General features: G+C 36.3%; 1 protein-coding gene across 3 annotated transcripts in view; it reads right to left on the minus strand.

The window, feature by feature from the left end:
• Positions 1-1815: 1815 nt before the first annotated feature.
• Positions 1816-24312, minus strand: part of SPATA7 (spermatogenesis associated 7) — a 35740-nt gene continuing 13243 nt past the window's right edge. For 2 of the 3 annotated variants that reach the window (XM_060004085.1, XM_060004087.2), the window contains 8 exons: positions 21273-21406; positions 12597-13072; positions 11392-11458; positions 9606-9721; positions 8028-8081; positions 6590-6667; positions 2815-2872; positions 1816-2551 (listed from right to left, as the gene is read on the minus strand). In XM_060004085.1, the coding sequence (XP_059860068.1) occupies positions 1970-2551; positions 2815-2872; positions 6590-6667; positions 8028-8081; positions 9606-9721; positions 11392-11458; positions 12597-13072; positions 21273-21406 (1565 nt within the window). In that variant the 3' untranslated portion in view covers positions 1816-1969. The remainder of the gene's footprint in view (positions 2552-2814; positions 2873-6589; positions 6668-8027; positions 8082-9605; positions 9722-11391; positions 11459-12596; positions 13073-21272; positions 21407-24312) is intronic. The other variant, XM_060004086.1, reaches the window with a different exon arrangement.

The raw sequence follows: 24312 nt of genomic DNA on the forward strand, positions 1-24312 counted from the left end.
CCAGAGCTGGATGGTAGAGAAGACGGGACATGTCAAAGCAGGGCAGGCAACAGTAGTCTGAAGCGGGGCCCAAAGGGTGGACGAGCAGCAAGAAGGTAGTTACTGAGAAGGCCTTGAACAGGATGCCAGCTTCAGCACAGGGAGGAAAATCTGAACCAGGGCAGTGAATCTGAGGTACTTACATGGATAGCGGCGTGGGGGGTTTGTGGCAGAGTGAGGCTGAGACTAAAGAAAGTAGCCCCGGGGCCTGAAAGGAGGAGTCCAAGAAGCAAGCGGAGGGGTGAAGTATGACTGATGGGGAGACCCAGGCTGGGAGGCAAGAATACTGCTGGGATATTTTAGCCGGTGAAAGAGGACTGCAGGGTGGGGAAAGGAGGGGTTGTTTAGGGGGTAAGGTAAGAATTCCAGAGGTGAGAGCAGAGGGTAGGTGGAGCCGAGGAAGGACTGCAGCAGCGTGACTCGGGGCACAAGATATTGGGGCAGAATTGGCTTGGGCACCCAGCCCCACCATGTTATATTAGCTTCGGCTATTCACAGAACAGAGCATCATGATTTTCAGTGTTTGAGAGAAAATCGATGGAAAAAGTTGGCAGTACTTGACATGTACTTGCATATTATATTTTGCAGGTAGTCCCTAAGCCTGGATCCTGAACACAGCTTCCCACACATGAGACGAACCTGTCACCCATCTACCACCAGAAATCAGCTCTAAATCTCCAGTGGTAGGCACCACCTTCTGGGAAACACTTGTGTGGGCAAGGCATGATAAAAGCCTGAGGAACGCAATACTTGGAGGAAATTGCCAAGTTTCTAGAAGAACACTTGGGTTATCATCATTATTCTGTTTCATCTTTTTACCCCCCACGGTGCCTAGGCACGAAACTTCGTATATAACAGGCACTCAAATATTTAGTTACAATATCGTGAGTGGTTGAAAAGACATAAGTAAAGATGAGTCTTCTGAGGCACACTGGAATAGTAAGGACCCCATTCATGAACTACAAGGGCAAGGGGAGGGTATCAGACTAGTTCTGGTAGAACGTTTTCCGTCACAGGAAGGGATGATTTTTCAGATAGCTGACAGGCCATCCTAGCTCACTGATAACTAGAAAGGCCTTGACACTTTAGATAATGCAGGAGAGTGAGAAGAAAGAAAATTACAGATACTGTAGACGAGGCTTAATGTTCCAATAGCCACTCCAGATCACAGGCCCTTTCCCACTGCCTACAAAACCACTTATGTCTGAGCAAAACATGTTCCCCTATAAAGGAACTTCAGAAATTGTGGCCAACAGATCCTAAGGAGACCCCAGTGGTTCTCACTTTCTGGCATTCACACCCTTGTATCCTACCTCTTAAGTGGGGGTAGGACCTGTGACTTGCTTTTAACCAAAAGAATATGGCAAAGGTGATAGAAATCATTCCTGTGATCATGTTATGATTATGTTTTATGAGACTCCATCTTGCTAGCAGTCTCTCTCTTTCTCCTATTAGCCTTAGAGAAGCAAGCAGCCAGGCTGTGAGCTGTCTATGGAGAGGGCCAAGTAACAGGGAATGGCAGGCAGCCTCTAGTCGCTGAGGGTGGCCAATGGCCGCAGCCGGCAAGAATCTAAAGCCCTCAAACCTGAAGTTACAAGGAAAGAAATTATGCCAACAACCTGAAAACAGTGTGGAAGCAGAATCTACCCCCAGTCCAGCCTCCAGATGAGACCACAGCCCAAGCCAACACCTGGATTATAGATTTGTGAGACCAAGGGCACAGGACCCATCTACGCTGTGCTCAGACTCTTGGTCCACAGAAACTGTGGGATAAATAATACATGTGTGCTGTTTCAAGCTGCTAAATGTACAGTAATTTATTATACAACATAGAAAACAAACAAATCTTAATATAAAAAAGTAAAAAAAAGTAAAAAAAAGTGAAAGGAATGTTGAATTATTGGCCATTTGGGATATTTATTAATGAAGATCAAGCATCGAAAGATCGGTCCTCAATGCTCATTTCCATGATTTTGAGAGTTGGTCCTTCCATGTCCTGGTTACCATCGTTGACACTGCATAACTGAACAGACGGGGAGAGTGCTGTGCTAAAACAACACAATTCACTTGAAGTCTCGACTCTTTCATTGTCTTTGTCTCCTTCAATGACATTCACAGAAGTTTCTTGGTCTAGTAAACTGTCTGACATACTTACATTTTTTTCATCCCAAACTGAAGTTCCAAGATTCGTTTCATCATTTACCTGTTGAATTATAACCCCTTCTGAATCCTGTGATTTATAGACAGGCAGGAAAAATTCATTTGGTGAAGAGACTATCTTGTTCTCATCCTTTGGAACAGACAATAACATAGTCAAAGCTTTTTGGTATTCTTGACGTTCCTGTTGAATGGCTAAATCTTGTTCATTTTTATATTCATTTTGTTCTGAATTCTCAGCCTTTTCAAAATCAAGTAAATGCAACATACCAACATCATCTAGCATTACTGAGTTTTCCTTGGACATGCAGCCTAAGTCCACCTTTAGGATATGTAGCAGGTGGCGCATTTTTTCCTGGAGTTAAAAAAAAAAAAACAAGAATAATAATATTAATTAAGCTAGTCAAATTGAATTACTTTTGTCTGCAGTGCTGCTAACCTCAGCAGGATTCATACTTCTTCTTCCACATTCTGCCCGCACCCCTCACCCCCAGAGTACACATAAAAGCACAAGGGAAAAAAAGTGCTTGCTCTTAATGCATTGATTGAGAGTATGGTAAAACTTTAAAATTCTTTCTATATTAGAAATTTTCTAATGAAGTTCTAAAGACAACAAACCTCCTCCAAATGATGTTTATTTTGTTTTATATGTCTCTCAAACAGTTGTTCTAGAAACCTACAAATGATAAATAAAAATGTTAATGTCTCAAAATCAGAAAATCAGCTAAATATAAAATAGCCATACAATAAACTACTAAAGGTTGGAAAATATGTTTTAGATTACCCTTTTTCTTTCCAGAGATAAACACTAATCCTTCCCTGTTCTGTCAAGTTCTCCAATTTGGAAGCTAGTATGGCTTCCACTATGTTTTAGTTATGTAACAGATGCCAATGTTTCTTCTAAAAAGACTGCATGCTACTTACATTTCTGTTAATAAAATATCTTCAGTGACGTTCCACCCCCCCCCCACACACAAAAAGTTCTTTATCTTTTTTCTCTCACACACATACACAAACATCAAAAGCCTTCCCCCCTCTTTCTCTTTCACATATACAACCCCCCAAAAGCAAACCCCTAAAGAAAATTCTTTACAAAGAATTTTGTAAAGAGTTACCTTACAATGCTTCCAAATTGTACTTGAAAAAAATTCCACTCATAGTAAATTCACATAAAAACCTAAAGTTATCACTTATTAAGCACCACTAAGTGTTAGACATTTGTGCTGGACAAATAATAATCATTATACGTCTCTGATCATGACCAATACTGGGAGACAAAGGTATTATAAAACCCATTTTAAAAGATGAGAAAACGACATAGTCTAAGATGATGGTTTACTCTCCCCTAAGGTCACAAGCAATTAAGAGAATGAAACCCAGATATGTCTGGCTCCAGACACATTCTTTCAACTACACCATGCTTGTCTAGCTATCACAGGAGTATATCAACCGGTTTCATTTTACCATTTGTTACTCTCAGTGAAGTTATGAGCCAATCTTAGATTTAGTTTTTCTGAATTATTTGAAATGTTTAAAAAGTCCAAGAAATCTGTATCCTGTATTTTAAAACTATCAATAATGTTTGGACCATTCACTTCTGGGCACTGTTCTATGCATATATATTTCTTTACCAAAATTGGGATTACACAATACATACTGTTTTGATATCTATATTGCTTTTCTAATCAACTATATATTTTGAACATCTTTATGCATCAATAAATTCACTTCTACAACATCATTTAAAATTTCTGAACAGAACTTACTATTATATTCTACAATTTATTCAGCTGAACCTTTACTATTCAACATGTAGGTTGATTACATTTTTTGGTGCTACTATAAAAATTGCCATAATAAACAGCCTTATAATCTAAAAGAAAAATGTGAGTTTTTTAAGCATAAATACACATTTTTCATGCCAACCATTTTTGTTTTGGCTTCTAACCTTTGCTTTATTGTTTTTATTTACAGTTGGTATCAATGTTTTTGCTGTGGTAGTGGTAAAAAGAACACATAAAATTTACCATCTTAACCAACTTTTTTTTTTTTTTGCGGTACGCGGGCCTACCACCGTTGTGGCCTCTCCCGTTGCGGAGCACAGGCTCCAGACGTGCAGGCTCAGCGGCCATGGCTCACGGGCCCAGCCGCTCCGCGGCATGTGGGATCTTCCCGGACAGGGGCACGAACCCATGTCCCCTGCATCGGCAGGCGGACTCTCAACCACTGCGCCACCAGGGAAGCCCCATCTTAACCAATTTTAAATCTACAGTTCAGTGGCATTACGTATATTCACACTGTTGTGAAACCGATCAATAGAACTTTTTCATCCTGCAAATCTAAAACTCTACACCCATTATGCAAACATTCCTTTTTAACATAAAGAGGTAAACAGAATTATTGTAAAAAAATTCAGGTCTTTTTGGTGTAGCTTTTTATACTAATAATGACAATGTTCGCTTTAAGAAACTTCATATAGAAATAGAAATAACTCATTAAAAATGTCTGCACTTCACATATTACTATGACAGGGAGCGCATGTAGCATATACATAATGGGGTCCTATGATACATATCATAAAGTTTTATCTAAATGAATTTCAGCTAAATAAATGTATAAGCTGGCTCAGGACCACACAGTTTCCTTAAGATATACAATACTAATCTGGTTTTGCAAACTTCCCCTTTCACTCACAGTGTGCAAATGTAGCCTTTAATTTGTCCTCACGTTACTAGTAACAGTTGTAACAAAAAAAAAGCTTGCTTTTGATTCTCATGACAGTTTCAAATAGTAAAAAGAGATGATGGATCTTTGCAAAGAAACAGCAAAATTTAGTTTACTAGTCTATTATAAACTAACGGATATAACAGTATTTTTTTGGCTTGTTTCTTTGTAGACTATATGGGATTTTTACATGGGTGACAATGTCATCTGTGAATAAAGACAGTTTTATGGTTTTCTTTAAAATATGGATACCAGGGGCTTCCCTGGTGGCACAGTGGTTAAGAATCCTCCTGCCAATGCAGGAGGCTCGAACCCGTGTCCGAGAAGATCCCACATGCTGCAGAGCAACTAAGCCTATGCGCCACAACTACTGAGCCTGTGCTCTAGAGCCTGTGAGCCACAACTACTGAACCTGCATGCCACAACTACTGAGCTGTGCTCTAGCGTCCACAAACCACAACTACTGAGCCCATGTGCCACAACTACTGAAGCCCGTATGCCTAGAGCCCATGCTCTGCAATAAGAGAAGCCACCGCAATGAGAAGCCTGCACACCGCAACAAAGAGTAGCCCCCACCTGCTGCAACTAAAGAAAGCCTGCACGCAACGAAGACCCAACACAGCCAAAAATAAAAATAAATAAATTATTTAAAAAAAAGCATCTGCCTGCCAATGCAGGGGACATGGGTTCGAGCCCCGGTCTGGGAGGATCCCACATGCCATGGAGCAACTAAGCCTGTGCGCCACAACTACTGAGGCTGCGCTCTAGAGCCCGTGAGCCACAACTACTGACCCCGCATGCCGCAACTATTGAAGCCCGAGAGCCACAACCACTGAGCCCGTGTGCTGCAACTATTGAAGCCCGCACACCTAGAGTCTGTGCTCCGCAACAAGAGAAGCCATGACAATGAGAAGCCTGTGCGCTGAAATGAAGAGTAGCTCCCGCTCGCCGCAACTAGAGAAAGCCCACGTGCAGCAATGAAGACCCAATGCAACCAAAAATAAATAAATTTATAACAAAAAATATGGATACCATTTCTTTTTCTTTGTGATAAATTTTTTTGAAATTGAGGTATAATTGCCATATTATTATATTAATTTAAGGTGTACAACGTAATGATTTGATATTTGTATATACTGTAAAATAATCACCACAATAAATCTAGTTAACATCTGTTAACATATGTAGTTACAGAAAATTTTTTTCTTGTAATGAGAACTTTTAAGATCTATTCTCCTGGTAACTTTCAAATATACAATATGATATTATTAACTACAGTCATGATGTTGTACATTATATCCCCATGACTTGTTTATTTTATAAATGGAAGTTTGTACCTTTGGACCCCCTTCAACCATTCTGCCCCTCCTGCCCCACCTCTGGCAATTTGTTCTCTGTATTTAAGAGATATGACAGTATTTAATGAACAAACTCTCTATTCTTTTCTCTACCTCCCCAAACTGTGAACTCGCCTTAGAGTATGAATTAAACATCCTTTATAATTTACTATCAATTATAAGAACAATTACAATTATAAGAACATGATCCCCTAAGAAAGCAATATCATTTTCATTTCCTAATATGTGGAAATAACTTTAAAAAATTAACACCAAATGAAGAGTATTTAATATATCATTCAACCACTATAATACAATTTAAAAAATCTAACCTGTTTGAAAATAAACCAAGTTTCAAAATTTCATCTGTTACATCTTCAATGAAACTCAGATACAACAGTTCTTCTTCACTGTGAAGGCAAAGTGATATACAGCATAAAAAATCACTGCTTATTTACTCTGAAAATGATAGGAAACATGAGTACCTAATTAGAAATATCTGTACTATTACAAATGTACTTCCATCTCACATTATTATGAGGAATATTATAAAATGAACATTACATCTACCTTCTCAAATTATGCAAGGATATTTATTGATATTAAAGATGAGACAATATTCCCTAATAGAGTAAAACTTCATAGATGTCTGAAACATTCATCAGGAAGTAAAAAATAAGCAAGGATTAAACAAAACAAAAAGCAGAACAGAAAGCAACCAGGGGCAGCGCCAAGAGGGCAACTAGGTGTGACCCACCGGGGGCCCGTGTTCTTGACAAGCATTTAAAATTTCCTCTGGCTCCTGACCAGGTCCAGCAGCAGAGGTGTGAGTCCCTCTGCATGGCAGAAGGGAAGGAAGAAAGTCATCCAGAGAAACAGGAACTTCAACGATGAAATCCTCTCCTGCTCCTAGGAGAGCATACTGTTTTAAGGTTGAGAAATTTACCGAGCAGAAAAAATTATTTTTTTCCTCAAAAGGTTTGGAGATGAGGAAAAATATTCTAAAAGAAAAATCTGTGTATATACAGTAATAAATTTTAATTACTTGGACACATTTCTCTGTTATATTATCTTCTGAGTTAACTATATTTTACAAGTTATTACAAGAAAATTAGGGTACTATTATAGGTTTGATTTTAATTAGCTAAAAATCAGTGATGATAGAAAATGTAAATAGCAAGCAACTACTCAATTACTGAAAAAGTAAATACAAGGGAAAGAGTTAATTAGCAAATCAAATAGAAGATTAAAATACTGCATAAAAATTACACTTTCAAACCAATTCACAGGCAGCAAGTTTGAGAATAAATGAAAGTCTATAAAAGTAGATTGTTTTCCCTGAAAAAATAAACCAACAGCTTAACTAAAACAACATTCAAACCCAGAAGTGGGTTTTTTATCTGCAAAAAACTGGTGAAGTAAGAAACCTCCAAGAATGGTATCCTGAGCTACCAAGCCTACATTTCTCTAAAACTCATCTTTATTATTTTTATTTATAAAAATAAAAATTATGGGTACTAATTATAAAAAAAATAGCAAGTATTATTAACGTAGGGACAAATTTCTACTGGACATAAAGATGAAGTGATTAATAATTATTTCAGAAAATTCTGGTCATTCTCTCAGATTTGGTGTGCATTATACGACTGAACCCCAAAGCTGGTTGTAAAGAAAGGTTAGTGTTCAATCCTGGCTAATTTAATAATAATTTGTGTGAGTCTTAATTCTTCATTTCCACTAAGCAGAATGAAGAAGTCAAAAATATCTTACTCAGAATAGATTTTTCTCCCTGAAGGAGGCTGCAGGGAACATTGACATACTGCCCTGGAAAGAGAAAATTAGAGTGTTTGAACAAAACAATGATTTGGCATACAGTAATATGGTAGTAATAATATGTTTCAGAATTTTAAAGCACTTTTCACATTCATTATCTAATCTAATCTTCAGAAAAACCCTGTCAGGTATATTAGGTAGGTGTTATTTTTTCCACTTCCTGAACAATTCACCTGGGGCAGAAAGGCTAAGTAACTTGCCAAGGTCATGTGCTAGTAAGTAGCAAAGAGAGATTTTTAAACTAGTCTTATAATTACAAATTCATGATCCTTTTAAAAATTGTACTATGAAACTTACCTTGTATAAACAATTAGTCTAAGATTAAAGCATAAATGATGTTGGAAACATATCTCCCTACAGAAAAAAGTTTTAAGCTGTTAATTATGATAAATTTTGTCATTATTCAGTTATGTCATCATTAGTTAATTCCAAGCTTCCTATTCAGGTATATTCAATTATAATATTTTACTTTACTTCTTTTAGATAGAAGCTACTGGGAAAGATAACTATCCCTTTCTTTAGGTGATTCTTTATATTCACTGAAGACTGGCTCAACTGGCTCAAGAGAGTATCTTAAGTTATGAGTACTAAAGCATCATGAATTTCCAGACAGAGAAGTCAGCAATAAACCTCCTTGCCACCCCCTCCCCCCATAAAGCCTTTCCAGGTGAGATCTCCCTAAGGAAAGGCCTGAGGGAAGACCTGGGCCCTGAAGGGCTGTGTGTGCTTGCTTCCAGTCTGCTACAGGATGTCTCATTCTTGCTCTTTAGTCTTTTTTTCCTTCCACCTCCTTCATCTCATTATCCAAACTCTGACACTGGAAATGCACTTGACAGCTGAAGCTATCAAAGGCATTTTTTAGGTTCTGTACTACCTGCTAACCTATCATTTTTATTTAGGCGCAGTGTTCTGTAATTCCAAAACATGAGGAGTCATTTTAAAAAATAGTGCCTCCTCTACAAAGCACGGACAGATAAAGCACTAGCACATGAGGAATATTCAAAAGCACAAATGCTGAATCCTCAAATGGTAGGGTTCTTCAGTACTATCTGTGCCATGTAAACTGGTTAGCATCACTGCTGGAGAATCTGTCTTGGGGAAAATCCTTTCTCATAATGAAGAGGGATAGTAAATAATACAAGCCTGTGTCCCTTTTCCCTTTATTAATGAATTAGCAAAATGAATTCATTTACACTTTTAGTGACTACCTACTTCGTAATACTTCCTTAGTAAAACTAACAGGGCCACTGAATTGTGTAATACCAAAACAGATGGGACAGCATTCAGTTAAAACAGTACTCATGTTTCCAAGTCTGAAGTGTCTGTCCCCTGCCACCGCCCCGCTACAGCAAGCGGCACGTGGGATCTTAGTTCCCCTGACCAGGGTCAAACCTTCGCCCCCTGGAGTGGAAGCACGAAGTCTTAACCACTGGACCGCCAGGGAAGTCCCCTCATGTTGCAAAGTCTGTACGTCTGTTACACAGGAAAGCAGTTAGATATAAACAGGTGAAATACCTTGATGAGGAGCACTGAAGAGCACTGTCTTTAACCTCATCCCATGGTAATTCATGTCCTTGTAAAGGTAAAGGGGTTATTTTTCCTTTGGTACCATACGACATACAGCTAGATGCCTGGGGATGCAATGAGAAGAATAAATCTTTATTTTGCTTCAAAAATACATTATGAAAGCAGAACTAAAGCAAAACAGGAAATTTCCAAAAATAGTTGATGAAAGAGCACAGAGATACCCAGTAGATAAATGTGACTGATATATTAGGACAAAGGATGTTTCAGAATTCACTTTTCATACAATCAAGACTTTTTTCTTAAATTTATTTAAAGGTCAAACAATTTCTTATATTTTAATGATGAATATTTTAAATGACATTAAAGAATACCACAAATAAACATATAAAGAGAAACCAAGCAAATAAGTAAACTTGAGAGAAAATAGCCAATTATTCAGAAACTCAAATAGCCCATCTGTTTCAAATGCCAACCTATCAAATATGTATTGTAGAAGCAGTGGTAGCTCCGGCAGTATGAACAACAATATAAAGAAAAAAACAAAAATAATGGCAGCCTACTTTTATAGAACGCTTATGAGGGGCCAGATACTGTGTCAAGCATTTACTTGCATTATCTGAGTTAATCTTTAGAATGCTAATTTATGTGTAGTGCTTTACCGTTTTAAAAGTGCTGTTAGGATGGTCTATCTACTGTAGCTAATACTCTTACTAGCTTCCTCAAGTTGATTATGGAGTAAGGGGACATGCCGTTTTCTTACAGGGTTATTAGATAAACATTCGGAGCACAATGTCATAAAAACGGACTTCTGCTTTAGTTTATTCAGTTATCTACGGAGCTAAAAACCCTCTTCCTAAATCTCAAGCTAGTCATAGCCATCATTTACTGAGCCCAGGTCAGACTAGGTACTTTACCTACAACATTTAATCCTTCCAATGATCCTGCACATTAAGTACAGTTTTTCTAGAGGTGGAAACTCAGCTCTCAGAGGAACTGATTTGTCCTTGGGCCTTAAATGGCAGAACCCTATGTCAAACAGCTATTAATGGCTGGGATGGAAAACTACGATCCGCTACCCATTTTCAGAAGGGAAGAGGGAAGCTGAGTATGCTTATATTATCCCTGAATCTGCTTGACATTTTAATAGACAAACCCTTTTCACAAACAATAAATTTAAATTAGTGTATGATTAATACCCCTAAAATAAAAATAATCAGTTTATATCTCAAAGTCAGACTTAAAGCTGTAATATTTTAAAATAAATGATTGCTAAACATTCAAAATACAAACACTAAAAAAGATCTTTACAGTCTAGAAAAAAGTAAAAGCAAGCACAGGAGAATGATATCCATCTGTTTTTATAAAATGTATTATTTCCAATAATATAATCAGTGGCAATTCTTTAAAAAAAATACAGGCATAGAAACTAAAATAACTTCTGTACAACTTTTCTGGCTCCTTTAGTGATCCAAGCCTGCAACTTTGAAAAGAACATATAAGGTATTTTACTCATCCATCCGTCTATCCAGCCAGCCAACCAACCACCTAGAAAAGTTGCCAACAAACAATGACTTCCCGGATTGGGCAGGATCCACCTGGCCGCTCACAGAGACATATAACCATCTGTAAACAAGCAATACTTCTGTATACTGGTTGTATCACATGCAAGAAGTGTCATCAAGAGATTATTCTTCACAGTCCAAATAGCTACACATGTTCTGTTAAAGCAGCTATAATTCTAATGTAGGACACAAAGAAATCTCATCTTTATTACCTGCTTTATGTTCATTTCTGAATCTGTGAAGTTCTTAATCTCAACTGTCTCAAAATCAGATTGAAAGCTGTAATATTTTAAAAGAAATTATTGTTAAATCTTCAAAGTATAAACACTGTGGTAATAAGCTTTACTGGCTAGAAAAAAATAAACTTCAAACATGAGAGATAAAATGCATCTATTCTTGTAGAATGTGTAATTTCTAATTATATAATCGGGAAATAGATATGGTTTGGATTACATATGCCTCTTTTTCCTTTTTTTGAATAGCAGCTAGATTTCAGTTGGACAGAATGGGACTAGGGAAGAGGAAAGCATTATCTTCAAAAGCTGTCAAAAATATAATCAGAAAAGTATTCGTTGTATTTGCTTCCCTCATTTCTTCTTCACTTAAAAATTCTATCATTAGATTTAATTCCTTAATTCTTTAAATGTATACAGACTGATCTTACTATACCTCTTATCTTTACCCAGACAAAAGAATACTAATCATAAATTGTTTTTTACTTTTAAAAATAATTAAAACCTAGCACCAGATAAGTATTCATTTATATAACACTAGGAAAAACAATCACAAATTCGCTAACACTCAATACTTTACAAGATTTGTTTCTTTCTTCAACCATCTGGCAACCTTTAATGAATATTCATTATGTGCCAGGCACTACTGTATATGAAAATATTACTGAGGCAAATTATACTTAATTTCCAGAAATTATCCCAATTGCCTACATTATACCTGAGGAGCTGTTGCTGAGTATTTGCAGGGAGGGAAGCATAGGGGTAGTTAGACAAACAGTTGCTTTTTCTCCCCCAATATAGCCCATTGTTTTGCCATTTCTAACATAAATCAATAAACATATTTACACAAATGCTGTCTGATGACATATTTTACGGATTCTCTGAAAGTATATTTAAAAACATACAAAAGTTCTAGTACCATGTTTGAAACAATAAATTAAAATACGTAACATTCATGTTTATAAGGAGCTTGACAAGTTTAATAGCTATTTATTTTTTCAACAATTACTCTGATAGTTGTTCTAGTGATTCATGCAGAAGGAAAAGCCACATTAACCTCATTCTAATCAAAAGGGCACCACCAGACCTTAAGTGTGGCACATAGGGTACATGATATAAAGTAAGGAATATTATTTAATTTCTACCACATCTTGAAGGATCTACTATTGGCTGTTGTGCCATACCTGCTTAATTGAGTCTGAGTTTCAGCTTCTATCTGCTGATCTGTAAAATCCTTTTTTCTTTTGGCAGGTGTATAATATCGATACTGTGACAGGAAAGATTTTGCTTCTGTTTTTAAAGTGCGTGGGGTGAATGGCAAATGTCTGTTAGAAAAGAGTTCAGAATGTTTATCCAAAAGGTCCCCACTGGGTGCTTTTGAAATTACTAACTGAAACCGCTGGGAATTTAGGGATGTGCTCCGGGACCTTCTGCCGTAGGAGGTTCCAGAGGATGATTTCCTGGGCCCAGAGGCAGCGTGATCCATGCTGGACAGGAAGGAACTGGAGTTCTTCTCAGTACCATTTGTGAGGACTTTATCGGATTTAGGTGGATTTAAGTGTAGTCGCTCTGAAGAAGTTACTGGTGACCTTTTAAAGGATGGAAATCTGTTCACTTGTTCGATTAACATAGCATCTTCATCTTGTGGTTCTCCTGGAGGCTAAGAACATTTGGTTTAACAGTGATCAGTTACATTTACAAATTCAGATAATTGGGGATCTCCAGATTACACATTAAAAAATGTAGAGCCTCAGGGCTCTACAAATATAGTGTGTATGTTCCTGAAAATTTGTATTTGAAGTTATATTCAAGTTTTTGAATTATTAATATATAAAAATGTAATTCTAAATATAAGCAATAGCAATCATTTTTCTTTCTGAAACTAAAAAAATGATTAATAACATATAACCATATTTGTGGTCTTGAACCTGTGTACTGAGGTAGATCTCAGTTTTGAGTTTCCAAACCAATCGTGAGTACTAATCCCCTTCTCAACCACTGCTGGTGGCAGCATCCACCCATTCCTGCCTTGTCATGACCACCTTCAGTGCCAGCAGTTCCTCTGTGACTTAAAGGCTTTGAAGGAATGAAAAGGAACTTCTCTTCACAATGTATAGATGTATGGAGCCCTGATTTAAGTAACTGATATTTTAAACATAATTAAGAAAGGCTGATGCCATAGGGAAGTTCATATGTTTCTTTCTCAACCTCTCATGAGTGGGGAAAGCTTTGAAAGGAAGGCATTTTGGCCTGCTCTATTTCTTTTTGGTTTAACCATTAAAAAAAAATTTTTTTTTAATTGAAGTATAGTTGATTTACAATGTTGTGTTAATTTCTGTTGTACAGCAAAGTGAGTCAGTTATACACATATATACATTCTTTTTAATATTCTTTTCCATTATGGTTTATCCCAGGATATTGAATATAGTTCCCTGTGCTATACAGTAGGACCTTTTTGTTTATCCATTCTATATGTAATAGTTTGCACCTACTAACCCCAAGCTCCCAATCCATCCCTCTCCCACCTGCCCTCCCCCTTGGCAACCACAAGTCTGTTCTCTATGTCTGTGAGTCTGTTTCTGTTTCATAGATAGGTTCACTTGTGCCATATTTTAGGTTCCACACATAAGTGATATCATATGGTATCTGCCTTTCTCTTTCTGACTTACTTCACTTAGTATGATAATCTCTTGATGCATCCCTGTTGCTGCAAATGGCTTTATTTCATTCTTTTTTATGGCTGAGTGGTATTCCATTGTATATATGTTTGGTTTAACTTTGGAAGAACTATTTCTACAGGGTATTCATAAGGTTTAAGAGTATAGGTAATATTTTATTCTTTTACAGACTAGGTGCCCATAGACTAGATGCCTTGTCCATGATTCCAGACTTTAGGGACACCTGTGTATCCTTTACAGAACTTTGAGGCACTTTATTAAATGGTAGAGCAGAAGTTACATGGAAGGTAATCTGCAGTGAAAAAGGCTGGGATTTAGCCAGTTATATCTGTCCTACAAGCTCATGGGGAGGAAAACAAGAGGAAGATAAGCAAGCTGAATAAGAAAGGAGCTGAGTGCTTTCTGTGCACAAGGTACTGTTATTGCCTTTGAGTAGAAATAAAAGAGGAATAGTAAGAACTGTTACTATTACCACTGCTACTATTACATACGGAGTGCATACTATGTGCAAGGTACTGTTCTAATTAATTTACACGTACGACTCATTTAATCATCACATCAACTTCTGGGTGGTGGTACAATTAGTACCTCTACTATGCAGATGAAGAACCTGAGGGGCAGGGTCTCATAGATTTGAACCCAGGTGAACCTATGCTCTTCCCATTATATCACACTATCTATTTTACAGACTCATTTGAAATTTATACATTTTTAGATTTTTTTTACACCACCAGGAATCTTAAGCTGATTTTAACTCCTTTCATGGTAATGAACAAGTCAGCTAACTTACATATTGATTTACCTCAGCAAGGAAATTGCAGATAACTAGATATGGTGACTACAGCCTAAAATAGGTCAAGTCACCTATTTCCTTTCCAAGTGCTTTCCAACTTTATCCCAAATATAAAGCAGAATTACTCAAAGCAACTAAGTATTTTGGCATTAAACTGTGAGTTACTAGGGTAGTGTTTAGTTAAGGACTTTAACACGTTAGTTGTAAAAAGTGTTCCCAAACTAGGTTCACACTGCACCTTATGTACCAGAGGAGTCTGGCTCTCCGGAAAGCAATTTCTAAGTATGATCTGAAAAATCTTTTAGGGCTATTAAATAATAATCACAGGAATTATTTACACTTGGGGAACAGAACAAATTGGGATCATAGCAGGCAGAAATGCATAAGGCATTAGATTGCCTGTGAGAAAATTCTTACCAGTAATGGTTATTTAATAAACAAAATGAAATACCAAAGAAAGTCTTTAAAGGCAGGAATATACTCTCATCTGTCTGAAATGGGCTGGGAAAATTGCTCTTGAATCAATTGAAGGCATGAAACTTTTCTGTATCTTTATATCTTATAATTCCTACCCTGTATCCTACTTCTTCTTTCCTGGGAAACCAGTAGAACACAGTGCAAAACCAACTGTACCTATCTGCTTTTTTGAGATTATATAATTTTTCACTACGAATATCAGAAAGCTTGGATATGATTTTCATAGAAAATGTGTAACACACTGGTAAATTCACCAACATTAAAATAGCAGATCACTGTAAAGTTCTAAAATCAGAAAAGTGTTCATCAATTATTGTCAATGGAACAAAAATTCTGGTGGTAATCTGACCACTTTCACTTTAATGCAATTTGTTGTAAACTGTTTCTGTGATTTAAGAATTTATGTAAAGTGATAATCATTGACAGTTAACACATACATGTTTTTATGTCAAAAATACCTATCCAATTTTACAACCACAGAATAACTGAGTATTAAATCAATCTTTTTCAGGGATAATGTCAGAAGAAATGGTATACAAAGATTTTCCAATTGTCAGGTTTTAAAACAGTTGAGGAATCAATTCAAGTGCAGAACAGGATAGATACAATTTATTTAAAATTTTGATTAACACTTGTTTTGCAAAAAGCTTCAAATTGTATTTTACAAAAGAAACTGATAGCTTCTGATTTTCACTGTTTTATAGTGCTTTTAAAATAATTTATTTAAGAACATGAATCACATTCATATATTCAATTAATCTTAATATCACAGGGTATGTGCTGCACCAGTGATGTGAGTGAGTGGTGAATAACTGTGTGTGAGGTACAAGGTGCAGACTGAAAAGTGTCTGAGGTGATAGCATGTAAGTCAAAATGTAAGAGAAAATAAGTAGCCCATATTACAGTGTGGGCAGTTAAAGAAAAAGTTTTTGATTACATGGTCTCACGTATATAAACAGCTAATATGTCCAGAGGCCAAAGTTACCACTTTCTTTTGAATTGTAGCAAACTTTTCAGTAAATGCAGATTATAACTACAGGTAACTGTTAATCATAAACCCACCCAATTATCAAAATATTATGCCCCAAATAATAATTTTAATTTGAATGTATCTAAATATTTATCATCAAGTATTATAAAAAATGTAAGCAAATTGCAAATTACTATTAAGTCTAAATGGAGTAAAAAATATACTTATATAAAAGCATAAATGAACTATATTTTTAGAAGCAAAAAGTTACAGGGTTACAGTGACTGAAGGAAAAAATCATCCGTTTACAGACTTAATTATATATTTTGTTTTCAACAAATCCCATCCTTACCTCAAAATAGAATTATTTATATTCAAAATGCTAGATAATAGAAACATATTTAAAAAATATGTTTAAAAAGTACCATCACTGAAAATGAAAATACATACATGAGTCAAATACTGATGAACAGATTCCCAGATGGTACAGTGTATAGCAGGCTTATTCTAAAGGAAGCAGCTCTATTCCTAGTCCTTTTATCTATAAAACAGCCTTGGGGACTCTTAAACATATTTACAGCTTTCCTGATGACTCCCAAATCTATTTTCAGCCCAGACCTCTCTCCTGACACAGATACTTATATCCAGCTCTCTACTGAATATATTAGATGTTCCAAAGGCATCTCAAATTAAACAGGTCCGAACAAGTAAACTCGGGCAAGCCAGAAACCTGGAAACCTCCCAGTTGCCCAAGCCAGAAACCTGGAAACCTCTTTAATTCCTGCCTCTTGCTCTTCATATCATCTGATCAGTCACCAAGTCCTGGGGATTCTACTTTCTAAATGGCTCCTAAATATATATTCCTTATGCTCCTTCTGCTGTCTTATAGATCATATCTTAATCATTTCTTCCCTATACTGCAACTGTCACACAATTAGTCTGTCCTTCCCTGCTGCCAGTGTAGTCTTTGTAAAGTGTCAATATGATGACATAACTTCCCAACTAAAAACTGGTCTATGGCTCTGCCACACTTCTCAGAGAAAAAGGACCCAGGTTCACTCTTTTTTTTTTTTTTTTTTTCCAGGTTCACTCTTAATTCACAAATGCCCTTAGTCTTTACCCCTGCCTACTGATATGTCACATCTTCATGTACAATAGAAAGAGCTGGAGTCAAAAATGAAATGGCTTTTACCAACAGGCAATAGTTTTTCCATATCACAGTTGCTAGGGGACAGAAAACAAAGCTCAGGGCCTAATCTAGACAGTCTAGGAGACCATGCTCATGAATCTGGGATTCTCTCAATGGCGACCCTCCAATTAGATGACTTACAAAGAAACTTGCCCATCTTGAACACTGGCACTGAGAGAACAGTGGCCTTTGAGAATGCGAAATCATATGCTGCTTCCACACAAGCTTGCAGCCTAAATTTGCATTACCCAGATGGTCCACAAAAACCTTAAGCCAAGACAAATGACTCAAGTTTTTTCCAACACATAAATTGTAGGGGGATAAAAAGGTGGGGGAAAGAGAAATTATTGATTAAAAGAAATGTATCCATTAGTTGAAATTATTTAGATTCCAATTCCAACAAACTTAAAAAAAAGAGAGAGAGATAATGGGGAAATGTGAACAGTGGATATTTGATGATATTAAGGAATTATTAATTTTTAAGGCATAATAATGGTATGGTGGTCTATCTTTTAAATATTTAGATATATACAGAAATATTTATAGATAAAATTATATATCTGGTATTTGCATCAAAATAATCTGGGATGCAGGTAGTGAGTGAGGATATACATGAAATAAGTCTGGCCCTGAATTGATCATCGTTGCACTTAGGGGACAAGAACACGTGGGTTCATTATACCACTCTATTTTTAGAGATGCTAAAATTTTCAAAATTAAAAAGTTTAAAAAGAGACCATCACACACACAAAAAGACTTCCAGTTTCAGCTGACAGATGGAGAGAAATGGAAAGAGCATAGGTCTCACCATTATAATAAGAAAAAAAGCTGGACAAACTGCAAATTAATGATTTTTCTTGAACTATTGAGAGAACTAAGGTCACAACTAACCTAAAATCCACAGTGATATAGGCCCTGCAGGGAGAAACAGAACCTAAGCATTTACTTATTTGGGACAGATGCTGCTGAATGACATATAAACTGGTAAGAAGATTATGCTAGAAGTTTTTAGCTAATTGCTAAGGACTGAGTGTGGACTAGTGTAAGAGTATGAAGCCTCTGAGACTTGGGGAGTTTGTACCCTCTTGCAGGCTTTTCCTCTAGGAAAGAGCTTTTCCGCCAAAAGCTCTCAGGGAAGAGCAGGAAGAATCCTGAGAAAATTTCCCCCTTCCCTTGTTTCTTTGGCATGGCTAGGGGAGGGGAACAGCACCCACTGCAGAAATTACTCTCAGACCAATTTTTCCTTTCTCTCAATCTACAGGGGGAAATTCCCTTCACTTTGCCACATAACAATTACAGAAGTGATATTCCATCACCTTTGCTGCATCCCATAGGTTAGAAGCAAGTTACAGGTACTGCCTACACTCAAGACGAGGGGATTATTTAAGGGTGGGGATCACTGTGGGGCTTAGAATCCTGCCTACTACTGTGGGTCAAATAGAAAGTACACAAGAAGAAAGAAGAAATGAAAACATACTAAATGCTCCACTTTAAAAGGCAAAGATTATCAGAGTGAATAATCTGACCCACCTAAAACCTATCTAAAATATTAGGATTAAAAAATGGAAAAAGTGGGGGCTTCCCTGGTGGTGCAGTGCTTGAGAGTCCGCCTGCCGATGCAGGCGACATGGGTTCGTGTCCCGGTCCGGGAAGATCCCACATGACGCGGAGCGGCTGGGCCCATGAGCCATGGCCGCTGAGCCTGCGCGTCTGGAGCCTGTGCTCTGCAATAGGAGAGGCCACAACAGTGAGAGGCCCGCGTACCGTTAAAAAAAAAAAAAAAGGAAAAAGATATACCAAAGGAATACTAATGAAATGAAAGCTGGTTTAACTATATCACTATCAGAAAACACTTTAATATAAAAAGCATCAAGGCAAAGAAGTTCAAACCACAGTGACAACAGGTTAGATTCACCAAGAAAATATATCATCTCTAAGTCTGTATGTATATAATAATATAGACTCAAAAATATAAAACAAAAATTGCTAGTACTAATTCTTGGAGAAATAGCTAAATATATAATCATGTGAAAGAGTTCTCTTAATAAAAGATAGACTAATTAGACAAAAAGATCAACAAGATTTGAACACCTAAAAGATATAAAACTTAATCTAATGCATACACTATATATTAAATACTACATACAGCTACAGAATATATTTTCTTTTCAAACATATATGACATAGTGCATTACAAAATATTGTCCAAACAAATAAAAGAAAAAAAAACTGTCTACCTACTGGGCCATAAAACAAGTCTCAACAAATTTCAAGAAATGGATATCACACAGATGTTCCCTGATCAAAATACAATTAGGCTAGAAATCTGTAACAAAGAGAAAACCAGGAAAAAAAATAGAGATTAATAAACACTTCTAAAAGACGCTTGAGTTAAAGAATAAATTATAATGGAAACTGTAAAATACTTTGAACTGAACCATAATAAAAATACCACATATCAAAACTTGTGGAATGCAGCTAAAGCAGCACTTGAAGGAAAATATATAGCCTTAAAAATGCTCATACTATGAAAGAAGTGAGACTGAAAATAAACTAAACAAAAGTAGAAGAAAGTACTGTAACATAAACTCAAAGAAAGCCAAAAGAGGAAAATAAAGCATGAACATTACCCAACTAGAAAACAAAGTACAACAGACAGGATCAATGCAGTAAAAGATGTGCCCTTAAAAAGATTAATAAAACTGACAAATCTCTGGTGAGAATAATAAAGAAAAGACTGAAGGCACAAATAAACAACATTAGGATAAAAAGAAGAACTAATACATATTCAATAGAGATTATGAAATGATTTAAGAGATATTATGAACAAGTCTATGCCAAGAATTTGAAAATTTAGATGAAATGGACAACCTTCTACATATGTACAACTTATGAAAACAGTTCTATAATGATTTCAAAAATTGCAGTCAAAAATCTCACAAATAAAACTCTAGGCCCAAATAATTTTAGTGCTGAGTTCCATCAAATTCAAGGAACAAATAATTCCAAACTTACATAAACTACTCTAGGGCATGGAAAAAGAGGAAATAGCACCCAGTTTATTTTATGAGGCTAGCAAAACCTTACATAGCAGAAAATAGGGAAAATGACAGGTCAATATCAATAATGGACATAGATGCTAAAACCCTAAACAAAATATTAGCAACTGTATCTGGTAATGTATAAAAAAAGGAATTACATCATGACAAACCTGTGTTTATACTAGGGATGCAAAGTTGATTTAACATTAGAAACTCTCTTATAATTCACTACATTTGAACAGATTAAAAAGAAAAATTGTACCATCATTTCAAAAAATGCAGAAAAAGAATTTGATAAAATTAACACACATTCATGAGAAAGGAAAAAAAATCCTCTTAGCAAACTAGGAATCGAAAAGAATTCCCTTAATCAGATGATAAAGGGTATCACAAAAAACCTAAAGCAGGGGTCAGCAAACTATAGCCTACAGGTCAAATCTGGCCCACCACCTTATATGTTAATAAAGTTTTACTAGAACAAAGCTACGTCCATTCATTTACGTACTGTCTATGGCTGCTTTCCAATGGCACAATAGTTGTGACAGAGACACAATAGTTGTGGCCTGGAAAGCCTAAAATATTTACTATTTGGCTATTTACAGGAAAGTGTACCAATTCTGACCTATAGTAAACATTATCAAAAAGTCAGGTTCCACCACCAATGAAGTATCTTAGAAACATTTACTTTTAAAAGGTAAAAGTACTACCTTACCTTTTGTAGAGTGTTAAATAATGACTTGGAATTACTTTTAGAATTGGATTGCATTGCAGTTTTAGTTAATTTCAATTCCCTTTCACACCGTGCTAATCCCTTTTTGAGTTTCTCTCTTCGTTGTTGGTCTGCATCTGAGGGGAAAAAAATCTTTTGAAATACAGAATAAAATAGAAAAATTAATTTTTTGGTGTTAGACGACTAGTAAAGGGCACTTTTTTCTTGCTAAAAATGTTTATACTACTGATATGTAAATAAAAATCCATATACTTTTCTGTATAAAGATAACAAATATTTAATTCATAGAAACTTCAAATGGATTGACTACTTAAAGAGCAGAAACAAGATATGACAAATTGATTAAGCCTAAGGGCTCAAGGGAGCAATTCCTAGCAGATATAGAGATATAAAGGTTAGAAATGCTTGACTGTGTTGTCTGCAACTGTAATCACCAAATGCAGAGTTTGAATTAATCCATATACTCCCCCGCAAATGAAATATTATTGTCAATACCATCATATGCTATAAAAATTTAAGCTTTATATGAGTCAAAAAAAATGACACTAAATTTTAAAACATTATTTTTAATTAGGATAACTGATTTCCATTTTTCTTAACTGCTAGTCATTTGAAAATACAAACGAAAAGGTTTGAAAATACAAATGAAAAGGGCAAAAGGTTTGAAAAGACACTTACTAAAGATATACAAATGGCCAATAAGCATATGAAAAAATGCTTTACATCCTTAATCATGAGGAAAATGCAAATTAAAATCATAGTGAGACACCACTTCACACCCACTAGAATGGCTATAATCAAAAAAGGAGTCAATAACATGTTAGCAAGGATATGGAGTAACTGAAATCCTAATTATGTTGGAGGCGAGAATATAAAATGGTATGGCCACTTTAGAAAACAGTTTGGCAGTTTCTTAAAAAGTTAAGTATAATTTACCATATGACCTAGCAATTCTATTCTCAGGTGTATGCCCAAGAGAAATGAAAATTCATATTCACACGAAGACTTGTACATGAATGTTCATAGCGCACTATTCATAATGGTCAAAAAACAGAAACAGCGCGTCAGTCAATTGATAAATAGACAAAATGTGGCATTATCCATACAACAGAATACTATTTAACAATTAAAAAGGAACGAAGTACTGATTTAGGTTACCATATAGGTTAATCTCAAAAACATTATTCTAAGTAAAAGTCTAATGCAAAAAAACACATATATGACTCCATTTATATAAAATGTCCAGAAAAGGCAAATGTATAGAGAAAGAAAGCAGATTAGTGGCTTCCAAGGCTAGGAGTGGGATGAGGAAGCAGCTGCAAAGCTATCATTTTGGGGATCTTCTTAAGGAGAGGAAAATATTCTGAAACTGGTTTGTAGTGATGATTGCACAATTCTGTAAGCTTAGTAAAAATCCATGAATTTTATGGTATGAAAATTATTTGCCAATAAAACTGCTATAAAAAATAAAGCCGGGCTTTCCTGGTGGCGCAGTGGTTGAGAGTCCGCCTGCCGATGCAGGGGACACAGGTTCGTGCCCCGGTCCGGGAAGATCCCACATGCTGCGGAGCGGCTGGGCCCGTGAGCCATGGCCGCTGAGCCTGAGCGTCTGGGGCCTGTGCTCCGCAACGGGAGAGGCCACAACAGTGAGAGGCCCGCGTACCACAAAAAAAAAAAAAAAAAAAAAAAAAAAAAGTCTTTCTAATGCATTAGAATATGGCATTATTTAGACAATTCAACGAAGTATATAGAGATATTCTAGCTTTGATAAAGACTGAAATTATCAAGTCAGTTGTCTGCTATGACAGAAGAGTATATCTTATAAAAACAGAGATGAATCAAAACCACAGATTTCTTTCTTTTTTAAAATATGTCTATAAAGCCTGTTTCTAAGTTAGTTCATACTGATTATAATGAGCATCAGCTTTGTAACACACAAAGTAATGATTATTAATTACACTTTGGTTTGGTGATTACAATCTTTGCAATTCTTCTAGCCATCACAATTTTCTTCATTTACATGGCCAGAAAGAAAAACTCCTGTCTCAACTGACTGAAAGCAGAAAATATCATGGGATAAATAAGCACTAGCTAAGTCTAAATTCTAAAAACAAAAAATAGGAGTAATTCTTTAAATACAACTTATATGCCGTCAATTTCTGAATTTTTATCTCCATCCTCGAACTCTCTCCTGAACTCCAGACTTTGTATTCCAACTGCCTCCTCAGCATCTCCACCTGGATTTCTAAGAGGTATTTATTTTGAACTTAAAATGACCAAGACTTAACTCTTGATTCACTTCCTCCCCTAAATATCTTCCTATCATATTCCTCATTTCAGTAAGTTGTAACTGTCATTTTAGTTGACAGACTCTAAGTATCGGGAGTCATCTTTGACTCACTCTTCTTTTTCTCTCATATTCTATCTACATCCAGTCCATCAGTAAATACTGTTGACACACATCTGAAATATTTCCAGAATCCAGCCATTTCACATTCCCTCTACTTACAGGCACTTTGGTCCAAGTCACCACTATTTCTCATCTGAATTACTGTCTCCTAACTAGTCATTCTGCTTCTACCACTGACCCTTATAGACTATTCTTAACTCACCAGCCAGAAAGATGCTTTTAAAGTTAAACTGGCTCTGTTCCTTCTCCTCTACTCAAGACCCTCCAATGGCTTCCAATTTCATTTAGAGTGAAAGCCAAAGTGCTTGCAAATAGTCATAGCCCTATGTGGTCTGCACCTCTTTGTCCCATCTCAGTGACCTCATCGCTTGTCACTCTTCAGCTGGCTTATTTCACACCAGCTATACAGCTCTTCTTGCTGTTCCCCTGGATCCACTGATCACAATGCCATGTCAAGGCTTTTGTACGTGCTGTTTTCTCCATCTTGATTGCTCTTCCCTCCTTTACCCACTTGCTTCTCCCTTATTTCTTTCAGGTCTCTGCTCACCTTATCAGTGAGGCCTTCTTCTCCAAAGTCCCAATCTCCCTTATCCTGCTTCATTCTTTTTCATT

This window comes from Delphinus delphis, chromosome 2 (genome assembly GCF_949987515.2).
Source record: "Delphinus delphis chromosome 2, mDelDel1.2, whole genome shotgun sequence".
Taxonomy (NCBI): domain Eukaryota; kingdom Metazoa; phylum Chordata; class Mammalia; order Artiodactyla; family Delphinidae; genus Delphinus; species Delphinus delphis.